The sequence below is a fragment of the Colletotrichum fructicola genome (assembly GCF_000319635.2).
Source record: "Colletotrichum fructicola Nara gc5 chromosome Unknown KSG_Nara_v1_contig04, whole genome shotgun sequence".
In the NCBI taxonomy this organism is placed as follows: Eukaryota; Fungi; Ascomycota; class Sordariomycetes; order Glomerellales; family Glomerellaceae; genus Colletotrichum; species Colletotrichum fructicola.
In genome coordinates this window covers 1,072,631-1,085,807 of record NW_027094054.1, presented here as the reverse complement: position 1 = coordinate 1,085,807, position 13,177 = coordinate 1,072,631, and the positions used below count along the sequence as shown (strand labels likewise).

Sequence of the window (13,177 nt, the reverse complement as noted above, 5' to 3'; positions counted from 1 at the left end):
CTAGACCGCTGCCGCCCATTGCCGACACCGCCAACACCAGGCGGTTGGGCCCGCACAACCCCCTTAAATTCATGAATCCGGTCAACGTTGTTTTTTAGAAGTAAAATTTCAAATCAAGAGAGCTAGTAGAAGCCGCATCGCATCCAGAGACACGGAAGGACAGGTAGAACTGTGGTTCGTCACAGCCGACGCTTGTGATAAATCAAAGCTGCGGAATCGGGTATGCAGCTATGGTCGCCGGCGGCGACTTGGCACTTGGCGCTCGCCGGCGGGCAACAGTCCACATTTTCCCCAGGATTCCGCTCCGCTCATGCTCTGGATGGGACGTTCCCTTCCAAACTCCAGTGTCCCCTTATGATCATATCTGGACAGGAGGGTCTTCGGACTTGTTGAAGCAGCAGCCGGCCCATTTAACGCTGGTCCGTTCCTGCTTCTCTAATGTCACCATGAGATTTCGAGTTGCTGACCAGAGTTAGAGTTGTTGGGGCGTTGAATTTGGCCACAAATCAAGTTGCAAACGACCTGAGTGCCATTCCTTGGCGAGGTGAGCGAGCCATGGCCGGAGAACTCGGTGTCTGCGACCGGGCATGTATTCATGGTGTTCCGATCCAGGTGGGGTCGATCAAGCAGATCTAGTGGATACCCTCCGGAACTTGCTCCGAAGAGTGAGCCTAGCCTGGCTTTTTGGCCTTAGTAATTAGCACGTTTCCGTGAGTTTAAAGCGAGTCAATTACCAACGACAATCTTTTGGTGAAAGCCGTCTAGAGTGTGTGGCAATCGGTGCAAGAGATAGCCAGTCAAGCCAACAATTTCAACGGTACTACAATCATCAGACCTCCACGAAACGCGTGAACTCGGACTAACCACCATCATAGCCGCAAGCATCACCATTCTCAAAACCATACCCATACCTCAGACAATATGCACAAGCATATAAGCCATCATCAAACTCAACAACCGGACTGGCACCGAGACATCACGCCCCTCGCTTGAGCCAGTACCACCAGTGGTGGTGGGCGTTGTCGTCGCTGAGGCCGTCGCAAACTCCCCCCAACCCATCAAACTCGACACGCTCCTCGCTTGTCCCTCGTCGAGTGTGGCTTTACAGCTCTCTGCCGTAGCAGTAACGCTCCTTGTAACGCCGCACGTCACCGTGTGACCCCCCATCCCCGGTATCCCGCCATTCGCGAAAGTAGTCGTGGAGGCATAGTCCATCATTCCTGCCACCTCGCCGCAAACTCCAGCAAGGACAGGCGCTGCCTTTGTCTCGTCCGCTACCAGAAACTCGAACGATCCACCGCCAACAGGCAGCGCAATCCTAGATGAATTCCCGAATCCCGGCTCGAAGTTGCACCAAGGGCCGCCTTGGAGGTTCCAGTGGAAGGTGTACGTCCCCGCCTCAAGGGGACCCGTCGTATCGGTGATCAGATGCGGGTTGTCTGGCCACCTAGTTGTGTTTCCAAACTGCGCGGAGATATTGTTCACGGGGAGACGCCAATCCAGGTCGGGATGTGGCTGTTTAAATGCTTCCCAGTAGAACGTCCAGCCGTAAGCGTTAGCTGTGGAAGGGTTGTGGATCGACAGCAGGACGGGGATGCCTGTGGAGTTGAGGGTGTAGGTCGTGTTTTCGCGGGAAAAGAGGAGATCTACTTCGACTGTGGTGTTTGGGAGGGCTGTAGCGATGGGAAATACGGCGAGAAGCCACGCAAAGATAGGACTTCTCATATTTGTGGTGGTGATGAGCAGTAACCTCCGCAGGGGAGAATAAGATAAACCGTTGGCTTGGCGATGAATATATTTTAGGTCGACTACGCCAGGGGGTTAAAGATACGCAGTGGAGTTGAGAGGCCTGGATCTATGGCTGGGAGAGTACAGACTGGGGAAAGTGGCCCTACGAGTGGGTTAATAACGGTTTCGAGATATAGTGCAACTCCTGCCCTTCTCTGAGCCAGCTCTCCAATCATTGGCAGGCTGGATTCTTCCGGTGTAGGAAACAAGGGAGTCAGCGCATCGACCTGGCTGGACACGGGCAGCCTACGACTTGCTCCCCATTTGCTTCCTAGAGATCATGTAAACCATCTCGAAAACGATCAGCCGCTAGACCGAGCTTTGCGCCCGGCCGAGATGGTACATGCGAGACCATCATGCCCAGTTGAGCGATTTTGGGCATTTCAAGGTCGGGTACGTCAGCACTAAGGCGTCGACATGCAGGTCGAGTTGTGGGGACGCACTCAGGAATGAGCTTGATTGCAATGATTTCCGAACCCCTGTCTCTTGGCAATACATTACAGCCCGCCCGGCCCTCAGCCCTTTCAGATCTGGCATCTGTGAAAGCCTCTCCATTTGTCGCACTCAGTGATGTCATTTGTTTCTAGCACATCTCATACCGAAATTGGATCTACACCGTGATGCACATGGACAGTTTTGGTAATAAAGCCACTTCAAACACCACGTCATTGCACGTCGTGAGTGAACCGGCAACAGACAAATAGTTACGCGCCGGGGGCAATGACCCGCTCAACATCAGTCGCAAGACCATTCCACAGAGGACGTTGACGATGACCTTTCAAGTGTTGTCAACGGTCATGAGCGCACCCAAGGCCGTCATCGGCGAAATTGATAGACAGGTTTCACAGGGAAAGTGAGAGGCCACCACCGCTAACGAACATACTCTAGTCAAGCCCACGACCGGTAATTGGTGTTAAATATCCATATTGAGGGGATGGAGCAACGGTCTTAGGAAATTCGGGTTGACGACCTGAGGGAAAGCTTACACACATCAGTCACTGTGCTCGCCCAGTAGAAGATTGGCGAAAGTAACACTGATTACCAAATGTTTTACTGCGCAGCTGAAGCAAAAAGTATATTGTTTACTTCTCACTGTATCTTGACGAAGGATATATAAGACTCGAGCTTCAGTCATTGAACGGCAGTCGTGGCCATGTGAACGTTCGCCGTTCGGCTGTTCAAGGTTGAGAAAAAAAGGCTGATCACTCTACATTATTCGATCCACATACAAAACTTAAATAGTTCGCGAAGGTGTATTTGATAACGATTCAGGTTGGTCATCAATGCTCTTAATAACTAATATTATTAGATTACTGTATTACTTGTTCGAGGTCAAACATATCCCGCCTTAGTTCTCAGCAACCATGAGCTGGTTGGCCTCGAAGGTCCACGGCTTTGGAGCGTCGACGTCGCGCTTGGCCACAGGCACGCGCTTCGGCACACCCTTCGGGATACCAATACGAGGTCTGTTAAAGGGCGCCGGGCGCTCAGCAGTACGCTTCTTAGCTGATCCGGTGGAGGCGTAGTCAATGCCGCCAAAGGCGCACTTTCCACCCTTGAAAGCGGCCGTGGCAGCGGCCTTCCAGAGGTTGGTGATGTCGGTGTGCATGCTGGCCTCCCAGAAGAGTCTGCAGTCAGAGTACTCGGCAATGAACTGCGCAGGGGTGCCATCGTCCCAGTTCTGGCGGAGGATTTCGTCCTTGACGTTGACACCGGCGGCTGAAGAACGAGAGGTGACATAAGTCGTGAAGCGGTCGAGCTCCGCAATCAGGGCGGGGTCCTCGGTATTTTCCTTCGCGAGTTGCGTGTAGCCGTAGACGCTGCTGAAGCCGTAGCTCTGCGATCCCTTGACGCCGCCGACGCCCTGGATTTTGCCCTTGATTTCAGGACGGCCACCCATGGCGATGCTCTTTACTCCGGCGTCCCACTTCATGAACTGAGAGAAGAGGGTGCAAGTCGAGGCGCAGTAGCCATCGAAAAGAAGAACGATGTTCTCAGGTCCGCCAAAGGGCCTGGTGAAATTCTTGCGAGAGCCGTAGCCAGTGATGTCGTAACCAATACCATAGGTGGTGTTGGTGGTGTCCAAGGGGTTGTTGAAGTCCCACTGGATGAGGTCTGTGTACTGGTCATCCTTGTACACGGCCTTGAATGTCCATGTTAGCATTTTTGAAATTGATTCAAATGTGTGCAGATAGCAACTCACCGGAGGGAACTTGTCCGAGTAGGAGGTGAACTTGTCCAGGTTTCTGTCCAAGTCATAGCCCCAGTTGTAAACGGCCTCACACTGTTGAATGAGTTCGTCAGAAGCTGTCTCGGGGTCGTATCCCTCGCAGTTCTTGGAGAACACTTCTGAGACGGCCTTGAAGCCAGGGGAGTAGCGCCAGTGGCCAGTGCCCTCCTGGACAATGTCGGGGAAGATCTGTCGGAATCTGTGAAAATGTGTAAGCAACACCCTTCTCGTCAAGCTGAGGTACATCAACCTGAAAGACGGGAGGTCACTTACGTATCGTAGCCCTGGAAGATGTATCCACCGCCGTTAACCTGTACATCGACGACGAGCTTGGTCTTTCCGGCGCGGACAGCAGCCGCGAAGAAGTCCTGAACAACCCTTTGGAACTCAGGAGGGTCCTCGGGTGAGAAAGAGAGCATAGCCAAGACTGCGACATCCTCGAAGCCCGGCTGATCAATGAAGTAACCGGAAACTATCTCGTCGCTGCTGATGATGACGGGGGCAGGGTAGCCGGGCACTCCAGTAGGGGTGGCAGCGGGAGCGGCGGAGCTAGTCGCCGTGGCGCTAGTGGTAGGAGCGGCCTCCTTGGCGGCGACGGCGCCGGGGGCGAACTTCTTGAAGAACGTGGTGCCGTCGACGACGCCGGTCCAGTTTCCCTTGAGCCTGGCAACGTTGGAAAGCTCGACAGAGGTGCCGTTCTCGAAGGTGAAGGAAGTGGCCTCACCAGGGTAGACGTAACGGGTGCGGCCGCCCCGCTTGAAGTAGCCCGTGCCCCCGACGGCTCCATAGGCCTTCTCGTAGAACATGGAGTTGTAGGCAGAGTCGGCATCCTGGTTGCCGGTGACCTTGAAGATGAGGTCCTCGATGAACTTGACCGCATCAACGCCGTTGATGAGCTTCAGGGCGGACGCGGTGTCGGGAGTGGAGATGATGTCCTCGTAGATCTTGATAACCGGCGTGGAGCTGCCGTCCTCGCTGATCGAGACAAGACCGTAGGGTCTCTGCCACTCAATGGCGTTGGTGAGGATATCCGAGTAGACGTACAAGTGTCCGTCATGACCAGGACCAAAAACGTTGATGAACATGTCCTGCTGCCAGGAGTATTCGTTGGGGTACTGGTCAGCCTCAATACCGGCACGGACTTTGTCGAGAGCACCGAAGAGATCGTGGGGCGGGAAGAAGTAGTCGGCTGGCGGGTCCTTCAGGAAAGCCAAGTCAGACTGCCACTCGAGGTATGGCTTCAGTTCGTCGATGAACTTGAGAGCCGCTGCCTTGTTCAGAGGCGCAGAGTTGATGCAGTCGTAGGCAAGCTTAGCCTCCACAGTCGGCGTAGCCGTAGCCGCGAGCTGGGCGGCCCATGAAGCGCTGACTGCAGAGCAAGCAGCCCCAGTGGGGGTGCCCACGCTGGTGGTGGTCGACGGCGCAGCAATGCAGGAACAGGCACTCGAGATGCGAACCTCAGCATTGCCAACTTGGTTGGCCTTGCAGTTGTCGAGGGCGAAGGCCGGGGTAGCAGTAGGCGCAACTGTGCCAGCCGTGAAAGTGGCACAGAAAGCACGCGCTGTCTCAAGGCGACCCGGAGTCTGAGTGGCCCTCAGAGCGCGGAGACAGTTGTCGGCATTGCAATCGGCCGCACTGGCAAGCTGAGTTGCCAGAGCAAGCACAACAGCGCTGCTATCAGCCAGAGAGAACTTCATGGCTGTGTCTGATATTCAGTCTGACGAGACCGAAAACAACAAATGGCTGAGCTGATCCACTGCAGAGTGCAAGCAGAACAAGATGGCGAGCAGCTCATGAAGCATTGTCCGGGAGGCATGGAAGTCGCTTTTATATGCCCTGCCATGCATGCGCCGCTGCTGCACCGGGCAAAAGTCCATCTGTTTACCTTCCTTCCTTGGCCTGCAGATAGCAACATGCAGACCATCTCGTGGTGTCATGGTAATATCCCCTCTGCAGTAGCAGCACTGCAACGCGACAGGGGTTTGGCGGGAAACGCCCAGAACTGGCCCGCGGTCCCGAATTCCACAGTTCCCACTGACTGTTCTTAACAAAAGGCCCAAGCTAGTACTATCACCTTCCTCATTCGACTTAACATAAGAACCTTACCACTAGTTGGGGCCGTTGGCAAGACACGCCGTGAAGCCCCTCATCACGTAACGCCAACCAGTCTCGTCGGATGAAATTTGTTTTTTTGTACGAATTTTGTATGTCATTATATCTCTACTGAATCCCTCAAGATCAATTCTCTCAAGAACAGCGACGTGGGATTTCTGCATTGAAAAGTTCGATGTTCTAGGCAAGGTGAGGGGCTGCGGATGGCCTCTGCGACCAAGCCGATTCTGCAATGCGTCTCCCCCGGCCGATCATCATTTGAACGTGGCGTTGGCGCCATCACCCCTGCCCTCCGCAATTGAGGCACAGATGCTCAGGTTGCAGTGGCCCTCCGCATGGTTGCAAGGCCTCTTGCCGACCAGGAGTGCGGTATCTTAATCGCCAAGATAAATCGCCAAGGTGTTGAAGGGACCAATTGCCGGGAGCGTAGTGCTGACGCCAAGTTTCCAACAGTAAATATGAGAATCCTTTGCATTGGATTCGTGTGATAACATCCGCTTCTGTGGGGGCATCAGGCTTCTATGACCTCATGAAAGTAAGGAGACCAACCGTCCCAACACTTCTGGAAAGCAAGGGATTGGGGCAGATTATGTACGCTTTGCCGTTGCGATAACAGACATTGGGTGATAAGGATCAGGGGAAACAGCGATAAGGGAGATAATACCTAGGTATTAGGCTCCGCACAATGTTAGTCGGTACTGATTACCGAAAGAGCTTCGAAAGTGCGGCAAATAACCCAGTAAGGCTTGCGAATGGGTTATTTTTGAGAGATATGGAAAGCGGTATACGTTCGGGGTCACTTGGGAAGGAAAGTCGTCAACTTAAAGAAGGTTGAGGCTCACTAAGCCTGACAATAGGCTTTGATGATGACCCGAGCTTATTGCGGGCAGAATATTCCCCGTTTTCAATTGGCATTTCAGCAGGGCTCCTAAGTCGATCTCATCTGCGGCTATAGTACGACGACTCATTCGCTGGCATTATCCGACCTGATCATTCAACAGATCTTCGCGGCTCATGAAAGACAAAGAAGCCCGTTGCGCCACGATCAGTGATCACCCCGCACGGCAATCCGATCGGGGAGATTGACTTAACCCCGCCCTCGGCATCGCCCGGTCATCCCGATGGAGCCGTTGACTGGATCAAATTGATCGTAGTCAACTCGCTTCGTGTTCAAATCCCCTGCATCATTGCCTCTTTTGTGACATTTTTTCTCGATTGTGGATTCTAAGACACAGCTCACCACCATGCCCGACGAAGAAGTCGACGTTCTTATCTGCGGTAGCGGGTCAGCGGGCCTTTGCGCAGCGGTCTGGCTAGCTCGTTGCGGGGTCAAATTCAAGATCCTCGAGCGCCGGGAGGGTCCGCTCCAGCAAGGCCAAGCCGACGGCGTGCAGTGCCGGACAGTAGAGATTATGGAGAGTCTGGGGTTGTCGGAGGATTTATTGAAAGAAGCGTATCATGTCCTGGAGCTCGCATTTTGGACTCCGGACGGTAACGGCGGGATCCGGAGATCACACCTGGAGCCGGACACGGAGCCGGGGTTGAGTTGGCTGCCTCATGTTATCCTGAATCAAGTACGCATGTTTTCCATGAAGGGCTTTAAGAACAGGGCTAATGAGACACTCAGGCCCGGATCAACGAATTCATGATAAAAGACATCGAACGCGTATCTGGGCAGTCTCATATCCAGTATGGCAGCGACGTCCAGAGTGTCGAGGTAGACAGTCAGTCAGCCAAGGATCGAAAGGCTCATTGCGTCACGGTCAAGGCGGTGGAAAACGGTGTTGAGCGCACGTATCGAGCGAAATATGCCCTGGTACGACTCCGATCATTTGCGACACCTAATCAATTGGCTAACTAGGTACTACAAGGGCTGCGACGGTGCCCACAGCTCCGTCAGAAGATCACTGGGGTTCAAGATGGTCGGGGACAGCACCGACGCCGTCTGGGCCGTGATGGACGTCTTTGCCAAAACAGACTTTCCCGACATCCGCAAGAAGTGCGTGCTGCAGTCTCCAGCCGGCAATCTCGTGATCATACCGCGAGAAGGAGACGAGAAGGTCCGATTCTACATGGAGATGCCTGGCTGGGCGGCAAGCGACGTCAAACCCGACAAGGTGAAGCATCGAGTTGACCAGATATTCAGTCCTTACACAGTGGATATTGTAGAGACTTCGTGGTTCTCCGCGTATTCTATCGGCCAACGCCTCGCAGACAACTTCACCAAAGACCACCGTGTGTTCCTGACTGGGGACGCATGTCACACTCATTCCCCGAAAGCCGGTCAGGGTATGAATGTGAGTCTTCAGGATGGATACAACATTGGGTGGAAACTCGCGGCTGTGATAAAAATGGAGAACGACCCCGCGATATTGGAGACATATGTCTCCGAGCGGCAAGAAACTGCCAACGATTTGATTGAGTTTGATCGCCACTTCACCAACCTATTTTCATCATCGTATCGGAAGGAACATGGTGTCACTGCGGAAGATTTTCAGGACTATTTCATCAAATCAGGGAGATACACAGCCGGGCTCGCAATAGAGTACAAGCCCTCAATTCTGATTCGGCCGAGCGAGGCTGATAAGCTGGCATCGGGTGTGCGTGTGGGCATGAGATTCCCAAGCGCGCAAGTAGTCCGCGTTTTTGATGCCCGGGTCATGCAAATGTCGAAAGCCTTACAGTCTGATTCACGGTGGCACGTGGTCGTTTTTGGGGGAGATATCAATAATGCAGAAGGCGCAGCTCGTCTGTCACAGGTAGGTTGAGCACCGATTGTGGAACACGGCTTTTCTACGAAGGAGTTGTCCGTATTCTGACCATAATACCAGGCTACTTCAGACCTAGCGGCTGCTTTTGGAACTTTGGTGCCCGGAGGTTCTAACGTTCATAGCCGCTTCCACCCAATCTTGGTGCTCAAGTCTGACCGGAAATCGCTGGATGAGAGGAAGATCCCCAGTTTCTTCACACCAAACACGGGACATGGAGGAGTGCGACGTAAGTCCAACAACACCACACATGTCATCAAAGCTCCGTTTTGCTGACGAAAGAAATCCCATAACTAAGGTCTCCAAGATGTGTTCGTTGATGACCAGAGTTATCATGCTGGTCATGGTGAAGCCTACACCAAATACGGCGTCGATCCTGCGGTTGGGGCTGTGGCTCTCGTGCGTCCAGACCAATGTAAGTGAATCAGGTCTCTTCTCCGCACTCAGCAGCTTACCAGGGCTCAAGACGTTTCCTTGATATTCCCACTGGGGCAATCATACGACATTGTCAACTTCTTCGTAGACTGTATTATCTCGTCGGAAGTTTGACACTTTCTTGCTCATAGATACGCTTAGAGCTACCAGCATTGCATATCGATACAAAGGTGCAACATAAGATCAATTTGACTGGATAAGACTACGCAAGTAGCACTATCTTCTAAGTAGGCGGGCAAAAGTGCGTATTTTTCCATTTCTACACAGCTGGGCACGTATACCACACACGAGAGTCTCGAAAAGACCTCATGCCAATTTCGTCGCCCGAGATATCTCCATAAAGATTCTCGAAAATCCTATCACGAAGAATCATCCCAGGACATCGCTTCCCTTCCGCTTCCCAGTATCTGAAAGTATTTCCCATCCACTTGGTGATATCGTCAGGATACTCTCCTGCTAGCACCAGAAATTCAGCCAAGTTCAAATCTGTAGTCGCAGCTTTCCTCAATCCTGGGCGAAGAAAAAGTAGCGTCGCCTCCTTTATGTGATCTGAGAATTCGTCTTCCGTGTCTAACATCAGGTCCAAGTGAAATCCTCGAAGCTGATCCTGGATGCTTCCAGACACATACCAGAAGGCCTCCTCAATCCAGTAATTCAACCCCAATTAACATTGACCTTAAGCAAAGGATTGCGACTCGAGCTCCAGTTTGGCGCGTAATCCCTCGGCCAGGTGCATCTTCGATGCCAATGTTGGCTCATTTGATCCTTAGGTGCGAAAAAGAGCTTTGACAGCCAGAACTCTGCACACTGTAGATCGCGAGCTTCCATGCACCATGCTGCAAGGTAGAATGCTATTTGACTCATTTGAACCATTGGTTCAATTGAAAGCCCTATTTCTCTCTGTTCCTGTCGCCATATATCGGCAAGTTGTTGTACTACTTTGTACCCGTCTTTACTAGCTTTGAGGCGCTTGAAATGAGCAGCCAGGTGAGCCACGGCTGACGGCCAAGATCTCAAAAAGGCTTGACCTTCGCTTTCAAGATATTGAATCATCGTCTCCAATGATGCAATTGGGCCATCGTGATAAAAATCTGTCAAGTCGGTTTCTATTATGTCATCGTGCAATTGAACTTGAGACGCAGATTCGTCTCGCCTGCAAGAAGTCATCAGTTTCTGCAGCTGAGCCTCGCGGCTCAAGCCTTGTAACTCAAACCGCATACAGCGACTCTTCGTCTCGCCCAAAATTCTGCGAGCATTGAGTGTGAGGACATCATTCATGCCAAGCATTGTATGTCTTAGTTCGAGTCCAGCGCTCGCGTACTTAACGGCCTTGTCGCAGTCGTTGAGCGACTTGCCGAGTCCGAGGTATGCTCCGGCTGTGGCTGGGTGGTTGGGTCCTAGGACCTGCGAACGTGCTCTTAGTAGCCACATGTACCACTCCGCTGCGTCGCCCCTTTTTGCGTGGTTCTTTTCAGTTCCAACCATGGAAAATGCGTAGTTTCCCAAGATCTCGAGAATTCGAGGGTGCTTTGGCGGGAATACCCTCATGCCTCTGCACACAACCCACGATAGTAGATCGGTGCGTTGTCGTCCGCCACTTTGACCAATTAGCCTGTACATAATTTCCCATTCGTAAAGTTTGTAGTCACTGTCTCGAAAAGCCTTTTGGACGAGGAACCATCCGACTTCATTGCAGTAGCCTCTTATCCAGAGCGTTCAACCGGCCAAACGATCGAACAAGCTGAATGCCAGCAGATTCTTCGTCTCCTTTACACTCGCGAGCCCAACAACCATTTCTGGCGGAGCCAAGCACGAATGGGACTCCTGTTGGGATAGCAGACTGAACAAGTGCCACCCGGACTGGGTGGCTTGATATGAATTTCCATTGCCATGAAGAATGAGAAGAGCCTGTTGCAATCTCGCCTCATGATCCTCTGGAGTCATACGCAGCCTTGCCCACAGGTGTATAAGTGGGTGTATCGAAAACCCACTACCACGAGCTGACTCTCGAATAAGAGAGAAAGAGTAAAGAAGACCGAACGACTCATGAACCTGGAGTTCTATTTGAAATTAGTTAGTTCCCCAACTGCATGCAAATAATGCTGAGGATGTTTGAGGTTTACCAGTGAATGAGCTTCCCCGGATGAAAAGATCGGGAAAAATGTTTTGGGGGGAAAAGAAACTGCAGAGTTGGAGGATTTCTGCAGCTTCTGGCATTTTGTTCCTGATGTCCTGAAACGATATTTCCCATGTCGTAAGGACTGTATCCTGCCTCATGTCCCATTCGTAATGGATAGCTCTTTTTCCTAAGATATCTCGTGGATACTGAGCATAAAGGTCCAGATATGTAGAAATTGGGTTTCCAGACTTTCGCATTGCAATGTGGGCGCCTGCCTGACTTATTGCGAGTGGGAGGTACGCCAGCATCTCATTTAGTGTGACGGCGTTTGTCCATTCTGTTAGCCAGTCAGTGCAAATTTGAGAATTCATGGTGTTTGATGATATGTATTGTACCTTCTGAATCTTTCGTCAAGATTAATTGGCTAGTTTTTTGGAGAAGTGCAAGAGCCTCGTCTTTTTCCATGACGGAAAGTTCGATTGAATCCCAGCTAATGGCCAATTCAGAGCGGCGACTCGTCACCACAACTGAACCCCACGAAGTTGACGGTAGGAGGTCTCGGAGGTTTACAGTTTCCAGATTATCCACATTGTCGATTAAGAGCAGCCAATTTGTGTTATGCTCAAAAGAAAGCCACTTGACGAAGTAATCGGTTACAGACCTCTGTGAAGAGGATCGGATGGCTGCCTCAGAAGACAAGCTGTCGTTGATTATTCGAAATCGGGGGGATGTTTCATGCAGTCCGTGGAGTTCGTAGTGTTCTTTGAGATGTTGAAGACATGCTATTACACTATTATCGATTGTATCTGGACGACTACTGTCAATCCAGAATATTGAGCTGTACCGAGATCGTTTAAGACGCGCATATTCCAGCGCCAGTTGTGTTTTTCCTACACCGCCGGGGCCGTACAGGACCACTAACTGAAATGTATCTTCGAGTGATGACGGCGTCAGCATCTTTGTCAGCAGTTGCAAGGTGTGCTCTCTGCCCGTGAAGTGACGATTTCGGTGGCTCTTGAAGGTAACACCAAGGTTGAACTCGATATCAGTCTCGATGTCGAGCCTGTTTTCAAATGAATTCTGGTGCAAGCGTTTTGCTGTGTAGAGTATTAGCAGCGCCCTACAAAAGTAATAAAATGTTTTTTACAAATTCTGAGATTTAACACATGCCTTCATTGTGGACCCACATGCCCTCGGCATTCCCAAAAGAACTGTGTGCAAGCCTGGAGAACAACTCAATCCTGTTGATAATTTTATGAAAATTAGGATCGTCCGCTCCTATGTACTTGACCATCGTCCCATGATCAGCATTGAACGCCAATGCCTCTGCATTGATTGCACCAAAGACCACGGCAGACGGTCGTGGGACAACCTGTATAGTCAATTAATAAATCGGCTTCCCGCTATTTTCATCATTCTGTAGCTTTGTGCCAGGGATTTTCTTACAAGGAGTCGCCCTAAGACCGGCACCGCCATCTCTTGGAGCTCAAAGCCATAAACAGTCCGGAAATCTTGACTTATAGCGTTGTAACGCTCTTGAAGGTCGAGAAGCCACTCTGAATTTGGCTTGATTCGCTCCAATACTTTCGTATTGGTATGGGACACAACAGATAAGACCCGTGTCACTGCTTCAATCAGTGAAACGCCTTGCCCCCCTTGATGCGGGGTTCCCATGAATATTACTGCGAACGTGGACAGTTTGATGAACTTCTGTTCTTCAAGATG

The 13,177-nt window shown here is 51.6% G+C and overlaps 3 protein-coding genes across 3 annotated transcripts; 1 reads left to right on the top strand and 2 right to left on the bottom strand.

The window, feature by feature from the left end:
* Positions 1-912: 912 nt before the first annotated feature.
* On the bottom strand, positions 913-1,725 carry CGGC5_v007099 (uncharacterized protein; the record flags this gene model as incomplete). Its single annotated transcript, XM_032024375.1, has 1 exon — positions 913-1,725. One exon carries the CDS (start codon positions 1,723-1,725, stop codon positions 913-915), a length of 813 nt encoding a protein of 270 aa, XP_031878976.1.
* Positions 1,726-3,136: 1,411 nt separating this feature from the next.
* Positions 3,137-5,715, bottom strand: ustP-8 (Peptidase S41 family protein ustP; the record flags this gene model as incomplete). The annotated part of the gene is made up of 3 exons (XM_032024374.1): positions 3,137-3,931; positions 3,992-4,217; positions 4,292-5,715. The coding sequence occupies 3 exons, from the start codon at positions 5,713-5,715 to the stop codon at positions 3,137-3,139; spliced, it is 2,445 nt and encodes an 814-aa protein (XP_031878979.1).
* A 1,659-nt stretch (positions 5,716-7,374) lies between these two features.
* On the top strand, positions 7,375-9,447 carry terD (FAD-dependent monooxygenase terD; the record flags this gene model as incomplete). Its single annotated transcript, XM_032024373.1, has 6 exons — positions 7,375-7,704; positions 7,758-7,946; positions 8,002-8,889; positions 8,962-9,127; positions 9,197-9,313; positions 9,365-9,447. 6 exons carry the CDS (start codon positions 7,375-7,377, stop codon positions 9,445-9,447), a joined length of 1,773 nt encoding a protein of 590 aa, XP_031878978.1.
* Between the last annotated feature and the right edge of the window lie 3,730 nt (positions 9,448-13,177).